Source organism: Procambarus clarkii, chromosome 62 (genome assembly GCF_040958095.1).
Source record: "Procambarus clarkii isolate CNS0578487 chromosome 62, FALCON_Pclarkii_2.0, whole genome shotgun sequence".
Taxonomy (NCBI): Eukaryota; Metazoa; Arthropoda; class Malacostraca; order Decapoda; family Cambaridae; genus Procambarus; species Procambarus clarkii.
The window spans coordinates 18476004-18495614 of NC_091211.1; the positions used below are offsets into that span (position 1 = coordinate 18476004).

A 19611-nucleotide genomic window follows, 5' to 3' on the forward strand; every position below is an offset into this window, starting at 1 on the left:
TATATATGAAAATATATTACTTTGAAAACCATACCGAGAAATAAGAAAGAAATACCGTTTCTGCCCGAAACGCTGCGCGTACTAGTGGCTTTACAAGATTGTAAATACTATGCTATGTATTCTCTCTAACTCAATGTACCTTCTTGTATATAAATAAATAAATAAATAAATATCATTCACTAAAAAAGATTGGGCTACTCATATTACGAGTTAGCTCCTTTTAGACCGTCAGCTCGCTACTTTCAGCAATTTAGATCTGGCAACCGTGTTTTGTGCGCTGGACGACGTTTGTGACCAGTGAGATGTGTTGTGTTTACACGTGCGTCGTTTTTATGAAGCCATGTCTATCACATCACTCAACTTCACTTAATACCTGTATGCCTGCTAAGTAGAAGTTTTTAGCTGCTAATAGCTTTAAACTCTAGTTTTAATAGTTGCCAATAATTTGTATACGGCACGTTACACATATTTTTGTGGGAAATGGTAGAAGTATATGTGGGCTCCGTGGCCTAGACCAAGTGACTTGTGTCTCAGATATACTCAATATATTCCTTCTGCACCATGAAGTCCGGCCCGAATATACTTTTAACAGGTGAGGTTGTATTTGCCAAGTTTAAGTAAAAGTGTTAGGATCAGTGAATACATGAATTGTGGTTTAGAAGTTTATGAGATTACATTATATTATGTTTTGTGGTCAATTATCCACGTGGTCAAAATGCTATGATCTTGTAATGACTTACTAGAGATTACTACTTCCTGCTATCACCACTAGGTAACATTGCTGTCCATCTTTTGTGTTGGATTGGTACAGCGTACAACTGTGACTAATGCCAGTTCTTTTTCAGATTTTCTTGTAATGTCCGAGCTGCCGGAATCATATAAATATTTTTTATTTGTTTATTTTATACAAGAAAGTACATTGGGTTTATGAGAGTACATGGCATTGATGTTTTTGCATTCTTGTAAAGCCACTAGCACACATTAATCTAACAGATAATTTTAAGTAGGTAATTTCTAGCAAAATTGAGAAATGTTAACAGGTACATTGTAAGAAAATTTGACTAAGATTAGTAGGTACATTATAATAAAATATAAGGATTATCAGCAGATACATTGTAGCATAACTTGTGGATTATTTCTAGGTGTAATGTAGCCCCCCTCCCTGATGATTTTTTCTAGCTGTATTTTAAGTTTTGGCATTTACGACTTCGAGGGGTTAGGTGGTTCCATGGGTTTATAACCCTGTGGGTGAAAAAGCATCTCCTCCTGTTCTCAGTCCTGCATTTTGACTTGTTGAGCTTGAAACCATTGCTTCTTATTTGTGTTTACATCTGATCTTTTGAAGAAGTTGTCTGTATCAACATCCAAATTGTTCAGTCTTTTTTTTTTTTAATTTTGATGAGATCTACCCTGTCATGCCTGGTTTGCAGTTTTGTTAGGCCTGTGGCCATCAACCGTTCCTGGTATGTGAGTTGACTTAACTCTAGAATGACTTTTTTTTGCCCGGTGTTGCACTTTCTCCATTGCAGCTATCCCACAGCATCTGGCACTTGGCTAAAGCGTCGTCTCATAAATTACTTATTGCACTCTTAATTTATTAGGAATACATATTGTTACTTGTTATTGTGTTTCACTGTCATTCTTTTAAGTCACATAAGAGTATAGACACCACAGAAAGATAGGTTGAGAATACCTAAGGTTACCTTGACCCCAATTCGTATGTCACCTAATTGACATTAATCTCACTAAACAAGTGTTCTTGTTTATTTTTGTGGTACATGCACATTATTGTTAGGTTAGGTTTTGTTGGTTTGCCAGTGTTAGGGACAGGACTCATGTTAGCCTTAGAGAGGTCCACCTTGCCAGTGACATCTTCCTGTCCTCCCCTTGCTAAACAAATAACTGTTTAAAGATTTAACAATCTGTGGCTCTCCAAAAGCATTAAACATTTAAGACTGAAACTTGAATATGAAAAATAAAATAAACTTGGCCTAGCCTAAGTAATTTGTAAAATGATTCTCCTAACTAAAATAATTAGAAGAGCTAAACTATCCAACTATGAAACCATATTTAAAGAAGACAAAGGAAATATAAAAAAATCTCTCAATCCTGGATCCAAACACACTCTAAAACAGAATAAGCTGTTAGCCTTGCTTGAAATATTCCAAAGATGCAGACAAATATTGTTACATATCTCACTGGCAGCTATCCCAACTATACAATACATCGTTTTGCAAATCTTCTCTCCGGACATTATTTCCATAATTCACTCACTCAAAACTCAAGTGATATACAGTATAGTTGTAATGGCTTGGCGCTTTCTCCTGATAATTGCCTCGCTCAAAACCAAAGTCATAAACACTAGTGAAATAAATATCAACCACTGTATACAGAAAAGATACTCAAGTACTTGTATCAGCCATTGCTCTGCTATTCAACTGATCTCTCGATACATACAATTTAAAAAAAACATTATTGCTTAATTAACCCTTGAAAAATTACTGTATTGAAAGTTACTAAAGCTGTTTTTGACAGAGTACTCAACCAATTAAAGTGCACACTCCAGAGACAATAATCATTATGCCGCATGTATAATGGCAGTTATGTTCTTATTTTATACTGTACTGTATCCAAATATAGTAGTGCAGTACCCACTACTCCTGTTTAATATGCGTAGGATTCTCAATCCTTAGGTTTAGCACAAGAACGGGTTTCATTATTCAGATTCAAATTACTCCTGACAAAGTGCCGAACAGTATACTGTCAGATATTGTCCACATTTCAGAAATGTGCAAAATAGCTATGCTATTGTTATAATTTTCTCTTGAGTATTGTGAAAAATTATTCCATTTCCAACCTAATACTGTATACAGTATTTCTTATTTCGTAATAGCATTGTTGACCTCTTGCACACAATTTCTGATTCCGATTTAGATTTGAATCCCCTATTTATGACAACTTATAGAAGTTGTTAAAATTCTAGACTAGGCTGTTGGACCAAGCTCTCACAAGTAGGCTTGGGGAGTAGAACTCCCAGAATCCCATCAAGCAGGCAGAACACGTGGGTTGGATTTGTTTCACATAATTCAGTACAGCACACTACAATACAGGTACAGTACTGTTATTTATAAAAAATATATAAATAACATATTAGTTAAATGCAGTTCTTATATTTATTGTTTATTCCAGGAACGCCAGGAGTGGGCAAGTCAACATTAGCTCAACTACTGGCTGAACGCTCTGGCCTGGAATGGATCAATGTAGGAGACCTGGCAAGGGACAATAATTTTTTTGATGGTTATGATGATGAGAGAGATTGCCCCATTCTTGATGAAGATAAGGTAACTCATATTACATGGGCTCTGTTCCTTAATAATAACTGGCTCTATGTTATGTAATGGGGGCTTTATACTAAAGATGGAAACCCTCTAATAATCACTGTTCAGGTGTTATATCTCACATTTGTTATCTTGTTTTTTTTTGGTATAGAAACTGCATTTTACTCAATGTTAAGTGTTTACTTTGTTAAGCTAATATGATATGATATGAATTTGTCCCTTGAGATGATATGCAAATGAATACATAACTTCACTCTCAGTGACAACTGCAGAAAGTATCATGACTTTTAAGAAAGTAGTTACCTTTGGTCAGACCATCTTTTACAAGAGCTATGAAGAAACAACACTTGAACAATAAGACACTCAAGAGCAAGGAGCCTTGAGTCTTTGCATTTAAATTGACCCTTTGAGGTGGGAAGTCTACCATTCAGCACAATGATCTATGCTTTTTGGTTGTCCTTGGTATTTTCCTCAGATTCCACCTTGATGAGAGTCTCGATACAACTGCAGATTTGGTATTGTTCAGTACAGTATTTAGGTCACAAGGAATGCAAGTGGGATATGATTCTTGGAGGTGTTTAGTGCTAAAGATAACACAGGTTATTCAAGGTTCAAGGAGAATCTAATGTCTTTACATGTTTATTTAATTTCAATAATAAATTTATAATTTATAGTGTTGATATAAAAACTTTGCTACAAAAGTACTTTTTCACCTTACCTGATATTTTAGATTAAGGACTTGCTCAAAACACTGTGCATGTTAGTGGCTTTGCAAGAATGTAAAAACATCACTCAAATGAAATCTCACCAACCCATTGTACCTTCTTGTAAATAAATTACAGTGGTACCTCGAATAACGAATTTAATCCGTTCCAGCGCTATGATCGTCATGTGAAACTGACGTCATACGAAACGAATGTCCCCATTGACAATAATGGAAATCAAATTAATCCGTTCTACCACCGAAAAGCATCAATATGATATTTGATATTTTAAATAATGCAGCAGCCTACCTTACATATACTGAACAAACCTTTATGACAGTTTTCTTTCTTCAAATTTGTTCAATTTTTTTTTTCATTTTTTGTATAGCAAAAGGTTCGTTCGGTGTTTGTCAGGTAGGCTGCTCCATGTTTCTTATAAAAAAATAAAATAAAAAAAATGAAGAATTTTGAAAAAACAGAACAAATGTCAAAAAGGTTCGTTGGGTGTTCGGCAGGTAGGCTGCTCCATGTTTATTAAAAAAAAAAAAAAAAAAAAAAGTTGAAACAATTTGAAAAATGGACAAATGCCATAAAGGTTTGTTCAGTGTTTGTCGGGTAGGCTGCTCCATTATGACAATCTTTGTGTTTCAAATATGTTCCATTTGTTTTGTATTTTTCATTTCTCAATAATGGAGCAGCCTACCCAACAAACACTGAATGAACCTTTATGGCATTTGTCCATTTTTCAAATTGTTTCAACTGTTTTTTTTCTTTTTATTTTCAAGAAACATGGAGCAGTCTACCTGCCGAACACCGAACGAACCTTTTTCACATTTGTTCTAGTTTTTCAAAATTCTTCATTTTTTTATTTTTTTTATAAGAAACATGGAGCAGCCTACCTGACAAACACCGAATGAACCGTTTTGAAATTTGTTCATTCTTTATAAAATTCATTTCGTTTTTCTACAAAAAGTCAATGCTTTGCAACATCCCAGCATCAATAGCATTTGTACACAAAGAAAAATAATTTATTTGCTTCGTCGGAGGGGTCCGAGAATGTGTGAGAAGCAGCCCCAGACTCCTCCATGTGGTGTTGACGTTATTCAAATGAGCGGTCGCCTAACGAGACGTATTGTCGGCGATCGGGGCGTTCGTTACCCAAAATGGGGATCTCTGCTCTCTTTTGATCCTAATAGTAGGTTTGTTCATTTGCAGCTGTCTCATTCTTTTCTGGCAAAGAATGAGTCTGCTGCTTTCCAGAGGGGTCCTTGGGTTGTTGATGCTTGGTTGGTCAGGCTGGGGGTGCATCATGTGTTGTGTCCGGTTGCGGCTCTTTGCCATTATCTGCGTTCCATGGCTTTGGTGGCCGGGGACGCGCTTTGGCTTGACCCGGTTTTCCTTCTTCCCTGTTCTAGGGCATGGGCCTCCCAGGTCGTCCACTGGGTTATCAGGTCTAGCCAGCCTGCAATCTATCCTCTTGCCCACGACTTTCGTAAGTTTGCTGCCTTGGCTGCCGTCTTCGGTAATACGTCTTGGGTTGACATTTGGGCACAGTGTTTTTGGAGATCGAACAGGGTTCTGGCCGCTCGCTACCTTATCAATGTTCCTGGGCCTCGTAGGTCCTGTGCCGCATTGGGGCGGCAGTTGCAGCCAGTTGTCTCGACTTCGAGTTGAGGAGAGAGGGCTGACCACCTCCCGGGTAAGTCTATTTTTGTTTTTGTCTTTGGGTAGTTAGCTCCGGGGAGCTGAAGGGGCTTCCCCCAGAAAACCAGCGTTGAATGTAATGAAATGCCATTTTCTGGGCAAGGCCTGGAGGGTCCTAGGCAACCCTTCCTTCCTCTGGTCGGCAGGTTTTCTCATTTTTGACATCCAACAGCCTTAAGAACTGAAGGTCGGGTAGCCGGCATAAAGGTCTGGGGTCTCCCTTCCCCCTCCAGGGGAGAGGGGGGAGTTTGCTCAGACAGCGGCACGGCAATGTGGTAACGTCATGCTAGTTTGCTTGTTTTCATTTGTGGAGTTTTGTCCATTCGTTTGGCTCTTTTTAGCAATGTTTTCACCAGAATAGGGGTTTGTTTTGGGGTGCTTACCTTTCTGAGTACCTGACCTGGTCAATGGTTATCTTGAGATGATTTCGGGGCTTTAGCGTCCCTGCAGCCCGGTCCTCGACCAGGCCTCCTTTTTGTTACACCCCACTGGGAAGCGGCTCGTAGCAGCTGTCTAACTCCCAGGCACCTATTTACTGCTAGGTAACAGGGGCATCAGGGTGAAAGAAACATTTTGCCCATTTGTCTCCGCCTCCACCGGGATCGAACCCGGAACCTCAGGACTACGAATCCGAAGCACTGTCCACCCAGCCATCAGGCAGACAGAATGTTTCCAACCACACGGGGGTGTCTATAGACCATTGTTCCTCATACCTCTCTGAGGGGGGCCAGGTTCTGGCTCGTGGTCCCTGGTAGGCCTGGAACTCCATGCACATTATCTGATGCCAGAAATCTAATATATCCATATCAGCCTGGATAGCTCCGGGGAGCCTCTGGGTCTCAAGCGCTATCCACCCAGCCATCAGGCAGACATAGAATGTTTCCAACCACACTGGGGGTGTCTATAGACCATTGCTCCTCATACCTCTCTGAGGGGGCCAGGTTCTGGCTCGTGGTCCCTGGTAGGCCTGGAACTCCATGCACATTATCTGATGCCAGAAATCTAATATATCCATATCAGCCTGGATAGCTCTGGGGAGCCTCTGGGTCTCGCCCAGAAAATGGCATTTCATTACATTCAACGCTGGTTATATCAGCAGCTTACGGCTGGAGATTTAAGTAATAATGTGGACATAAGTCCACACTGGATTTTGGTACTTAAAATTTCATAGGTATACATACACATGCACAGAATGGTAGGCATGTTCGTTGTTATGGTGGAGGGTGGCTACAGATGGTAGTGGGTGTAAAACAAGATGTCCAAAGAAGTAGAATGGGCAGCATGCAGGACGAGGTGGTGCGGGCTGTCAGATTGTCTTCATATGAATGCACAATTGTACCTTCTATCTTCTAGGATATAGAAACTCCATTAGTTATGGAGGATTAATCTACACATCGTTTGAGTAGGTATTGCTCACTTGTCTTTAATAACAGAGATACTAATGTACAATTCTTGATACATTCAATCTTCAGGTTGTGCAGGACATAATGATGTGCATTTGCCTGGGTTGTATCCTGAATGACTTGTCAGTTCATTTCAGACATCCTCCTGGTCAAAAGTCAACGCTTAGAATGATGCTCATGTCCTCCGCCCTCCGCACTGCTACTCAACAACTCCAAATCGTTGGCTGATGCAATCTGGGGTAGTCGTCGACTCTGGCCTCAGATGGGGGCGTAGCATAGGTTTTGTCGGACCCGCACACTCAATTGGTGAGAGGCTGCTATCGTTCTGCAGGTTTACTGGGGGGGCGCGTTTGAGCGCCTCAGCGCATGGTTTTTCGACTCTATGCTTCCTCGGGATGTTGGAGTTGTGCTGGTTCCCACCCTTTTCATCATCGTTTGTAGCTTAGGATTCGTGCGCCCGTGGGCATTTGGCTTCAGTCTTGTGTTTCTTTTCTCTTTTCGAGCTGTCCTTGGATTGGCTTTGGGAAGATGTGGAAGCGTTGAGTTCCGGGCCTTCGTCTGGTGCACTGGCCTCTGCAGCTCAGACGTCGGCTGCACTATTGAAGCTGTTTGCACCGATTCTCAGGGAAGCGATCTCTGTTCTTTGCTTCTCGTCTCTAGTGCAGGCAGGCTGTCTCTTCGGAGGGTTCCAGTCGCTTGAGGTTCCATGATCCGTCTCCAGTTCCATGATTTGAACTGCTCTCCGGTGGTTCATGCAGGGGGTCCGCAGGGGTTCTCTTCAGTCCTTGGCTCTTTAGGACTGGTCGCTTCGAGTGACTCAATCTGTTTGATTCTCAGGGTTTGGCTCTCTGTGCAGTTCATATCCAGGGAGTGTCGAACATCCTGGCGGACAGCCTGTCTCGGTTCATTCTCCTGTCCACGGAATGGACGGTCAACGCCGACTCCGACTCCTTCAGTTGGCTCTGCCAGACGTACGGGCGCCTGGATGGGAGCTCTTCGTGTTGGTGTGGTTGCGGCATCTCCAGATATATGTTACCTGTACCTCTTTTCCCCCGGTCCAGCTGTTGCTTCGGGTCTTGCTCGACTGGAGATTTAGCAGGGAAGAGTAGTCCTGTTGGTCCCTTGTTGGCCGGCCCAGCCTTGGTTCCAGGCGCTGCTTGCTCGGTGTCCAAACCCGAGATATTTTCCATGGCTCCACCTCTTTCAGCAGATCGGACTGGTCTGGTACGTGGCTGGTTCGGTCTACTCCTCCGCTCTTCGCGTCTGGTCTTTTTGATGCGAGTATATCACCACTTGTATGGTGATCAAGTGACTTCGTTGATGGTGTCCCACCTGTAAGCTTCGTCTCGGTGACAGTATGAAGTTTCCTGGCATTCTTTTCGTCATTTCCTCTCTCTTCATAGGTTTTCTTCTATTTCTGATCGGGTTGTTTTGTCCTTTCTTGGCTTTTTCAGGACCGTCATTTGATGCTGAATACTGTCGCCTGGTATTGTGCGGTGCTGGCGGAGAAACTTCAGCTTGTGTTCTGGATGGATGTCACTTCTGCCCCATTCTGCAAGCTTTGTCATGCTTTGTTTCACCTCCAGCCTGCTCATGTGCCGCCTGGGCTGTTCTGGTCCTTGGCCAGGGGTACTCTCTTTTCTCTCTTCTCCTCCTCATATGTTATGGAAGGCACCTCAATGCTAACTTCCCTAAAGCTTGGCTTTACAGTACCAATGCTTAAGCTCAGGGAACTACTGAAAAGCTTGCCAGAAAATGGCATTTCATTGCAGTCAGTGCTTGAGTTTTAGTCCACCTAGAGCATCAATAACTTTACTAGGTAATACCCTGATATGGGTGACTTTATATTAGTGGTCACCTTGATTATTATTATTTGTAAATACATTACAACTTTCAGGTCATAACAGATTTGGATAGAATCTCTGCAGGTTATGGCAAAACCTTTCTACATTTCCTGAATAACCACACTTCAATGTGGCATACGTATAATTTGTAGACTACAACAGGTTGCGTTTTATACTCATTTGACACAACTGGAAATCAGTGTCTACAGATAATTTGATTGACACAAGTAGGTTTTTAATATAAATAAATTCCTGTATATTTTATGGAGGTCTAAACAATAAGTACACTTTTTAGTTAAGTATATTTATATAGTTTTAAATTATAATTTGTGTTATTTGTATGTATTGTATTGTGTAAAGTATTACTAGTAATGGCAGAATGATAAATTGTGATTTCTTTTTGTAGGTACTAGATGAAATGGAAGATATGATGGAGGAAGGAGGAACTATAGTAGACTACCACGGATGTGACTTCTTCCCAGAAAGATTTTTTGACATTGTATTTGTGCTGAGGACTGACAACACCCTCTTGTTTGATAGACTTGCTTCCAGGTACCATATTTTTAAGTGCTCTTGGTAAATTTAACCTTAAATTTTTTTTGTCTGAGATTATTACTTCATATTAAAAGCTTAGATTTTGAAATTAACTGCAAGGTTCGCAGAGGAAAAAATTGAAACAACAAACAACTTCGTAAATAATTCACTCTATAGCTGGGCACCAATGTTTCCAACGTTAAATCCCAAATCCTTATTCTGATCCCTTCCAAGTGGTATAGTTGTAATGGCTTGGTGCTTTCTACCAATAGTTCCCTTCCCTCTAGTTATGGCTGATGACCAGAAGATGGCAGCACCACTGGGAGCTCCTGGCTTCTATGTCATCAGCGATTCGCTTGTTGCATGGATTGGTCTATTCTTCACCTCAAGGTGCAAGTGTTTTGGGTTACCCTTCCCTAGGCGCTCATTCTGGCATTACTCCTGATCTGACAGTGGCTTGTTTGATGAGTTTTGGAGTTCGCCTTGAGAGGCCATGCTATTATGTAGGGTGCCTTGTGTTGGATAGTGCAAGAGTCTCTTGACTCTGAATTTCATGTGGTTGGGGTGTTAGGGATTTTTGCTGTGAGGTACACTAAGGTTTGTATGCTCTTCTATACAGTACGCCACTGACAACTTTGCATTCACAATTATTTATTCTTAGGTCTGCGTTCGACATCAGTTCTTTTGGCAGGCATCCTTAATGCCTGGGTGTCCTGCTTGGGTATTCCTTCAGGCTCTGGTAAACCCCGCAGGTCCTCAGTGAGGTTCACTATGAATCGACCTGTTGGGTCTGCACTCATTACTTTCGAGTTTGGCAGGTAGCCATCAGCCTTGCTTACTAGGTAAATACTGATCATAAATCTCTCTCTGTATTGAAAAATTTGAAGGCACATCATACAATCAGTTCTTTTTATATCTTTCTAAAAAATCACATTCTAACGGACATATTTTTTTACATTTAAAATTGTATATAGGGAGTTTTAACACTTTTGTACACCGTGCGGGCAAGACCTGCACTACCCGAGTGGGCTTCAGCGTTTCATGGGAGCGAGCGGTAACTCTGAAAAGTGTATACTCTTTTCAACTTGTCACCTCAATTCTCGTCTAAGGTTTTTCAATTTGGTATCATTGTGTTCACAATAGAATTCTCTACAGCACTAAAGGCATATAAAGTCCAAAAGCCCAGCATACCATCCACAACAAACAGAGGAAGTGAGTGCGTGTTACCCGGGAGCGCCCAAGAACGATAAAATGTGTACACTCTCTTCACTTTTGTCACCTCAATTCCCGTCCTAGGCCTTTCATTTTGGTATCATTGTGTTCGCAATAGAATTCCCAACAAGAGTATATGCATATAAAGTAAAAAACTGAAGCAGCGCTCCACCTGCCGACAAGATGAAAGTGGCCCAGAAAGAGAACACTGCGCCACCCCAAGGCACCTCTCATTACATTAGAGAGTGCGGTAATACTGAAAAGTGTATACTCTTTTCCACTTTGTCATCTCATTTCTCGTCCTAGGGTTTTCAATTTGGTATCAATGTGTTCGCAATAGAATTCTCTACAAGACTAAATGCATATAGAACCCAAAAGCCCAGCGAAAAAGTGAGAAAGTAAGAGCGTATTACCCAGAAGTGTGCAAGAGCAATAAAATGTGCACTCTTCACTGTGGACGTCTCAATTCTTGTCCTAGGTCTTTCATTTTGGTAACATTGTGTTCGCAATAGAATTCCCTACAGGAGTATATACAAATATAAAGTCCAAAAGCCAGGCGTACCACCCACAGCAAACAGAGAAAGTGACGGAGCGTAATCCCAGTGAGCGCTAATAAAATGGGTATACTCTTTTCAACTTTGTTACCTCAGTTCTTGTCCTAGGTCTTTCATTTTGGTATCAATGTATTCGCAATGAAATTCCTAACAGGTGTATATGCATATAATATCCAAAACCGCGGCGCGCCCCTCCCGAAGCCGTCGCCAATTTGCCCCCGACGCAATGCTGCGTCGATACTGGAAATGCGTCTTACTATAAAAAAACAACGCAATGCTGCATCGTTACCAGGACTAAAGTGTTAACTTTCATATTTCATAATAATTTCCCTAAATTAAAATTACTCTTCGTCTGGAATTTTGGTCGTTGTGTTTGATCAGTCTTGGCTTTTTTGCGTGGTTGTTTACAATCCTCTTGTCTCGCTTGAACAAGAGGACACACCAATGGTCATTCTTTCTATCTCCACCATGCTGCCATACTGATCCAAAGGCCTGTGATGTTTGCATTCACTAAGTCTATATTTTATTAGACCCTGCCTCAAGACAGGAGGCTTATCAGTAACTGCTTTGTAGACTCATTTTGTTTGTGTTTGGGGTTTGTTGCTTGGTCTCGAGTAGATGCCCTGGAGTTTACCCCTAGGGTGTTTATGAGCTCAGAGTTGATGAATTTAACTGTTCCAATTTGCCCCTCCTCCTCCTCCTCCTCCTTTCCTGGATGATGTGGTTCATCTGGCTTCTGTTCTATTTTTCCCCCCTTGTTGCTTCAGGCTCCGAAATGTCTGAGAGTTTCAGAGTCTGGACAGGGTGTAGCTTGGCCAGCTCTGGGGTCTGCTCTCTTGATTTTTCCAATAGAGACTTCTCTTCTCACTGAGGATTCAAAGCCTATTACTTCTCAAGGGAGTTTGCCTTACTCAAATTGTATACTGTACTGTTGGGCAATGCTTTCCTATTTAAAGCATTAGGCATGCAATAACTGCTCTGCCCCGGGGTCATAATGTAGTGACCTACAGGGCTGGAGTAGAGCCCAAAAAGGGTCCCTGGGTGCCCTTCAAATCTTCCTGGTCTATGAATCCATCTATGTGACCTATTTCACTCAAGGTGGAAGACTTCACTTATCCAACATCCATATTTGAGCTGGAATTCTCAGGTAGCCTGCCCTCCCCCCTTTCCCCTGTCCCCAGGTGTGCTTCCATTTTCTGCTAGGTTCTGCAGATGTCATTATTTCCAGAGGTTTCTATCATCGCATGTTTTTGGCAAGGGCGAACTTCTTTTGGTTCTTCCTGCAGGATCACAATCTGCCTTCTTTGACTTTAGGTTGGCTCCATTATGATGTTGCTGATTCGTCCTAGCTTGCTGTCAACCCTCTGTTATCCTTGGGGGTATAGCATGGCTTTTTCCGAACCCATATGCTTGAGTGGCAAGACGTGGGTTCTACTGCTTGTTTCATTCAGTTAGTCCCATGTATGTGGATAGATGACAAGTTGTCTTGTGTCTTCTTTTACCTCTGATCAGCTCATGTTGCTCCTGAGTCATCTTGGTCTCTCAGTTGGTTGTTGGTATTTCCCTGCCCCTCTCATTTGTCGGTTGCCCCTTCAGTTCGTGATGCCTCTTTTTTTTTTTTTTTTTCCTCACTTCCAGTTATCAGGTGGAGAAGCTTTGTGCTCTTCTCTGGAAATGTGGGTTTTCTTCTTTTGGCTCTGGTAGGGTTTCAGCTTTTGCAGCCTTTGCTTTCTTTGTTGATGAAGAATGAGATGGTTGCTTTTCAGAAGGGTCCTTTGTTGCTGCATCATTTGTTTGGCTGGGAGTGCATCATTTGTTGTCCTATTGTGGTGGTTCACCACTACTTGTATGCCACTCGCACTGCTTTGGTGGAAGTATTGTTTGTTGATCCAGTTTCCTTGGTTACCAGTTCCAAAACGCATTTGTCCCAGGTTGTCAGCAGTGTCATTAAGTTTAGCCAGCCTGCAGGCAATCCTTAGGCTTATGATGGTTGCAAATTTGTGGTTTATCCTCTGTATTTTCAAACATGTCATGGGCTTGGGAGTTTTGAAGGTCTAACAGGGTCCAGCTGGCTCATTACCTGGTCAATGTCCAGGGTCCCTGTCAAGCTTGTGTTGCTCTGGGTCAGGTTTCCCATCCCATGCTCTCATCTTCTCGAGTGTTGTTTTTTACTCCTCCCTGGTAAGTTACACATTTCCTTCTGCTCTGTTGTTAGCTATCTTCAGGGAACCACTGTTTGGCCCTCCAGAAAGCCAGCATGGAATATAATTAAATGCCTCTTTCTGGTAGGGTCTCGGTGGGTCACTCATTCCCGCTCCTTCCCTCCTCTCCTCCCTTCCAGGTGCATAAGTTTGTAGTCTTTTAACTCTAGACTGAGATTCTGATGATGTGGAAACCAGAAGCTCCCAGTCTTTCTGCTACCTGTTGGTGATAGTTCGTAACTAGAGATAGGGGGTGGGGGGGGAGGTTCGATCTAGCTATTCAGTGGAGCATTTCTAGAGTTGTTTAGGGCTTGTTATTTTCTGTATAGCTTCACATACTTTCTGGTTATTTTCTCCTTGAAGGTGATTGTAATAATTCCCTGCTCCCTGTACCTGTGAGGGGAGCCAGATTCTTCTTTTGGTACCCAGTAGGTCATTCAGGACTCCTAAGCCTGATATGACTCAACTGAGTGGAGCTATCTCAGTGAGCCGCTGAGGCCCTATCAGAAAGGGATGTTTCTTTAGTGTCAATGCTGGTTTTACTTACCAGAGACAGCAGTAGTCTGTGTGTTGAGACTTGGTGAGAGATAAATTTTATTAGAAGTTACTCAAAGGCAGGATTGTCTGCCTTTTTATCTTTGCTGGAGATGCATGTTCTTGATGACATACATTCATTTCCAGTTTCATCAATTTAGTAAACTTGTTTAAGAGTGTCGCCACTTTCTTCAGTATCTGGAGGTATTGTTTGACTGCTTCCGTTTCTTCACTTGCTGTTCCACCGGTCATCTTGATTTTGTGCAAGTGGCAATAACATTTAAAGTACTCAAGTCACATATTGCTTGTTGCTCTGAGTGTTTTTTTTTAAGTCGCTCAAAAACTGCAATGACAGTACATGCTGTATGGTTAATCTTCAGGAACCTGATGGACATGTTCCTCTCTACATGTTGTTAAGTCAAAACACTTAACAATTTCCCCATTGTTTAAAATCGTATGTCTGCCTTTCATAATGTTTATGACACTTAATGGGGTGACACATTTAGCACACTCATATGCATCAACGTTCCTAATAATTGTTCTCACAATTGTCTGTACCAGACCAAGAGCAGAGGCACTGTGTACAGACTTATCAGAAACATCAAATACATTAATCACTTACATTTTCATCTCAAAACTGAAGGGTTTCCTAGCTCTATGGTTTTGAGGCACTGCTGTAACTTGAGGACATTTCTCATTCATGTTTACCGGGGGGGTTGATAAAGTTCCACACCTACGAACATAGAGTATATGTACAGTATGTGACACAAGCAGGTGTCACATACAGGTGTATTTACTCCACCACAATGGCAGAGTAAATACTGAGAGAGGACGCTTTAGGTATGGTGTGCCTTGTGGTACCATTATTATTAACAAAGACACCAAACAAAATGTCAAATATTTTTTTTTTCAAATTCACTCATCTAATTTTAACCAATAAGGACATGTAAGAAATTTAAGGACTGTAAATAAAAAATGGGAAATGGATAATGATAATGTATTTTTTATTATTATTATTATTACAGTATTATTATTATTATTATTTATTGTGCAATACATATACAGTTATTTACAATAGGAAACATTGAAATTGTTATGCATTTGCATACCAGGCAGTTTTGTCAACACCCATTATTTGTTTCACGTTCCTTGATACATGTGGCAGTGCACTCTATAACTTCATACCATTGGCTCTGTTTTGTGGCTCTGTTTTGTCAGCTTTATTAGTGCAGTGAAGACACTAGTTGTCAGGCTTCCTTATTTTACTGTACTTCTACCATAAGAAATTAATTTGTTGTAATACAAATCAAACATTCAGAAACTTTAGTTATCAAATATATTTACTGTACAGTACATGTGAAAATCCAACACATACAAGGCTGTCATCTGCAACAGAGAGATCTAGTAATTATGGATAGACTTCGAATAAGCTTACCTTGTCTGAACCACCAACCACGAAGAAAACTGAATCGTTGATTAATAACATGTGCAATTTTCTGAGGCAGCTGCTGAAGAATTGAGAAGTGCAAACAAAATATCATGGCATATATACAGTATTCTATTTTAGAGTATTTTGAAACCCAGCTTATTATAGTATTCATTTAGTCATCCAGAGAATTTGCTTTTGATCAAATTTAGTATTTTGAATTAATATTTCAAATTATGATGTATTTTAGATCTTGATCATTATATATGGAAAAAATTACTATAGAATATATAAACTATTGTTTGATACTTCTGAGGCACCTGATGATGATGATTTGGATCTTTGTTCACGCAGTACAAAGGTTTGGCATGCAGTTGTAATTTCCCTGATTTTATGGCAGTATTGAAATATTGTAGTGACAATCATTTTATTAGTGGAAATTCAGTGGATTGCAGGGATATATATGCTCTTCAACAGAATTAGGACAAAAAAAAAAAGATGATTTATGAGTACTGAATGTTTTGCAATTTATTAATGAATAATATCCTGCCTTCAAGACAGTGTTTTGTTGAATGTACCTGTATAAGAAAATTTTTGAAGACAAGTACCTTGTTTATCTCTCGATAATTGCAGATATCAGTCATCACTTTGTATTTTAATGTGCTGTATTGTTCTTGTTTACAGTTGCAAAATTTCCATAATGTTAATGTTAGATATGGTTGGTGCTGCAATATTGAAAGGGAAAAAGTCAGAAACCTGACTAAAAATATGCATAAAATTTGAATTTAAAAAAGGGAATGTGAGGAATTACAATTTAGTATAAATATGGTCTCTGGCAATGCCAGCCTTGGCCTTTGCTAAAGATAAAAAGATTTTGCTTTGTTTTAGAAAGAAAGTTTGATCTTGGTTAATTCACTGAATAGTTTGCTAACTGTGACGAAGTTTATATTATGATAGGATAATTTAATATAATTATCAAGAGTTCTTAATCATATAGTTAGGATTCTTTATTGAGCATTTTGGGAATAACTGTACAGTTAATATTCAAAATTAAAAGTTAAAACAGGTATAAATTACATCCTGTTCGCCTTAAATAGTTTTAGATTAAGACATAATGATTAATTATAATTCATGATTCATTTTGTTGGGGACAAGCAGCCTTTGTGTATAAGTACAGTATATACATTAGGCTTATATCGAGGTCCACCAAAGGTCAAATTATTGACCCTCCCCAGGATGCAATCCTACAATGAGCTGACTTACTCCCAGGTACCTATTTACTAGTAGGTGAACAGAGACATTAGATGATAAGAAACATGCACAAACATTGCTGTCCCTTCCGGGATTTGAACCCAGGATTCCCAATTATGAGTCGAAAATGATCCCAACTGTACTACCGAGACCCAAATTTTCTCATGCATGTATTATCTAATAAAATATAAGGCTCTGATTCTCTGTGATTTTGCGTTCCATTTAAAGATTCTGAATTTTTCAGGGGTTACCAGGGAAAGAAGCTAGAGGATAATGTTGAGTGTGAAATAATGAATGTATTAAGAGATGAAGCAAAGGAGAGTTATGCCGAACACTTGGTGCATGAACTTCCATCCAACACTACTGAAGATATGGAGAGCAACCTTGAGAGGATATTGTTGTGGATAGCTGCGTGGAAAAGGGATAATGGTTGTTGATGAAAGCTTCCCTTCACAGTGTTGTGACCAAACACACACAATGTGTAAACAAGTTAAAGGTAGCTTTATACTCTCCCTTAACTCCAGTCTCTGTTTAAACTCTCTTCAAAAACATACAGACAGTTGAAGTGTTAAATGTTATTAACACTGAATACAATTTGTAATTGTTTTTGTTGTCTGGGTTGACTGACAAGATCTTCAGAATCCACCAATGTTTTGAGACTAAATCAGTCATCATATCTTTGCCCAGCAATAAGTCATAAGATTTCAAGAACATCTTGGCTTTTTGAACTTGGCAAGAAAGCAGCAGCAGTAAGAGATGTCTTTTACGCCTTGCTTTAACTACAGTATTCTCTGACAAAGACGATGCTAAATAGTCTATCTGCCTTGGTGCCTTCTCTTACTAATTATGTTTACTGCTTCTGCAGTATAAATATTATATTATTAGTGCATACAAGGAGTACTGGTAAACAGCTTGTAAAATTTCACTTTACATGGGATGACAACTTAGCCCATAGACTGCTGTCTAATTATTTTCGTAGATTGAGTCCATAAGTTCATCAATCTTTCTCTGATCAACAGCATTGACCCAAGAATCAATCATTTGATGAAGCTGCATTAGATGTCTGGCTAATTCAGATTTGTTAAGAAAATGTTCTCAAGGGAATTTTGCTGTAGGTTTTGATCCTGTTGATGAAAGGATAGACTGCATACCACGGTAATACAAGGATATTTTTTATAAGGGCTTCATGGCAAGTTATTCTTATTTTTCATAAGCAGAAAAGGCTAGTGAAGCTACTTTCAGTCTTTGCTGCAGGACTTAACTATGTTTTGAAAAGACATTAGACTATTTGTGCAATAGTGATTTAGAATTCAAACTGATCCTGCATGACTTCACTTGGCCTTCAGTATATCAGTGAGTAAGTTAAAAATTCTTCCAGTTAATAAGAAGAGAGATAAGATTGTTGCCTTCATCTTGTATCTGTTTATAGTTAAATATATAATTAAATTGTTAACCAAATAATAAATGCATGCACATATTATTATTATTACCCTGTTTCCATATTTACACGGGATGGTGAGGTATTAGATGCAAGAGCACATTACTAACTGAAACTAACACACCAGACCAAAAGAAAACTTTTCTACAATGTTGTAATAATGTATATTTCATTATTCTGTATGTGGAATTAACAGGTTCAGTAATCCTGAAGACTTCCTGATATATCCACATTAACATTAAAACTAGTTGCTTAGACACTTTCTAGTAAAATTTGGCTTTAACCCTTTAACTGTGTGGTCTCCAAATATGACATCCCCCCCCCCAGTGTGCAGGAAATAAAATCTGGATTTTTTTTTTCTGTTTTGAAAGTGTCAAAAACCTGGGTATAGTAACAGAAGGTCAAAATTGTACGTACTATTTGTACGGCTGCTATGGGGTCTGTAAGTTCATGCGTGACGTCATCATTCCCTGGTCGCCCGTGGCATATGCCCCAGGGCCAGTAGGGTGCTCGGGGCAGGATGCGCTAGTTGCTGCAAATATATTTTTGTTAATTTTCTGCACACAGTTCCAAATACATTTTATATGCTTTACGTGCCAATCCTATGTATAATGAACACGTACACTATATTATAGCAGTAGAACATCCGTACTGTCCGAAGACACTGTGTTACGTGCATTACACATGTGTACACATATCCGTCACATATTTCCATTGTATCATGCTAATTTATGTATATATATACAGTCTGTTTACACACTATCACACACCACAGTATATGCATTCACCATCAACACACTCAGAATGCTGCGAGTGTCAGCTGCCACACCCTCACCCTCAACATCCAATCTCTTCCTCACTCCTCCATCTTACTCGCCAACATTGCTCCTCCCACCATACTGTTATTGTTTGTATTACACTATTTACACATGTTACGTATACCTAACTACATGGTTTTATTCACCAGAACTATGCAAGTAAGCCGGTATTGTGTCCAAACTTTACAGTGGCCACTATACACTGCATGAGAAATCACATGCCACAAGTTTATTTTGTAAAGGATCCTAAGAAGTCATTTGAAGATTCCTAGATGGACGAAATAATGCTGTGGTGCTGTGGCTAGTGCTGTGAACATCGTGAACAGCATTGAATCACTAATATTTAAACATTGTACACAGTCATTATCACACTCAGGCTCTTCTGTAATACTATCATGGCTAAATAATACAAGTTATATATATTTTTTTACATTATTAGGCGATGCTGTAGTCATAAGCTGAACAGCAGTGCTGTGAGCTCATGCTGCGTGCGCCGGCCTTGGTTGTTCACTCACTACTGAGGCTCTCACACCTAGGAATGTGGATCACAATTTTTTTTGTTTAAAGATGGCATCTGTTTACAAGAGCCCTGAGGAAGCTGATGTGAATCCCATGTAGCCGCGGGAGTTTTGAATGGAACGTGAAAAATA

At 40.0% G+C, this 19611-nt stretch overlaps 1 protein-coding gene across 2 annotated transcripts; it reads left to right on the forward strand.

The window, feature by feature from the left end:
- Positions 1–290: 290 nt before the first annotated feature.
- Positions 291–18178, forward strand: Ak6 (adenylate kinase isoenzyme 6). Of its 2 annotated transcripts, none has more exons than XM_045755649.2 (4): positions 291–592; positions 3190–3341; positions 9400–9569; positions 16950–18178. In XM_045755649.2, exons 1-4 carry the CDS (start codon positions 562–564, stop codon positions 17140–17142), a joined length of 546 nt encoding a protein of 181 aa, XP_045611605.1. In that variant the 5' UTR covers positions 291–561; the 3' UTR covers positions 17143–18178. The 2 variants fall into 2 exon arrangements, with proteins under 2 accessions (XP_045611605.1, XP_045611606.1); XM_045755650.2 differs by having other exon boundaries at positions 293–592; positions 9400–9545.
- Positions 18179–19611: the final 1433 nt, after the last annotated feature.

Bases quoted from the DNA above. Each gene is read 5' to 3' on its own strand.
- Ak6 (XM_045755649.2), top strand. From the start codon at position 562: ATGAAGTCCGGCCCGAATATACTTTTAACAG. The intron at 593-3,189 runs GTGAGGTTGTAT...TGTTTATTCCAG, and splicing joins CCCGAATATACTTTTAACAG to GAACGCCAGGAGTGGGCAAG. The intron at 3,342-9,399 runs GTAACTCATATT...TTCTTTTTGTAG, and splicing joins CCATTCTTGATGAAGATAAG to GTACTAGATGAAATGGAAGA.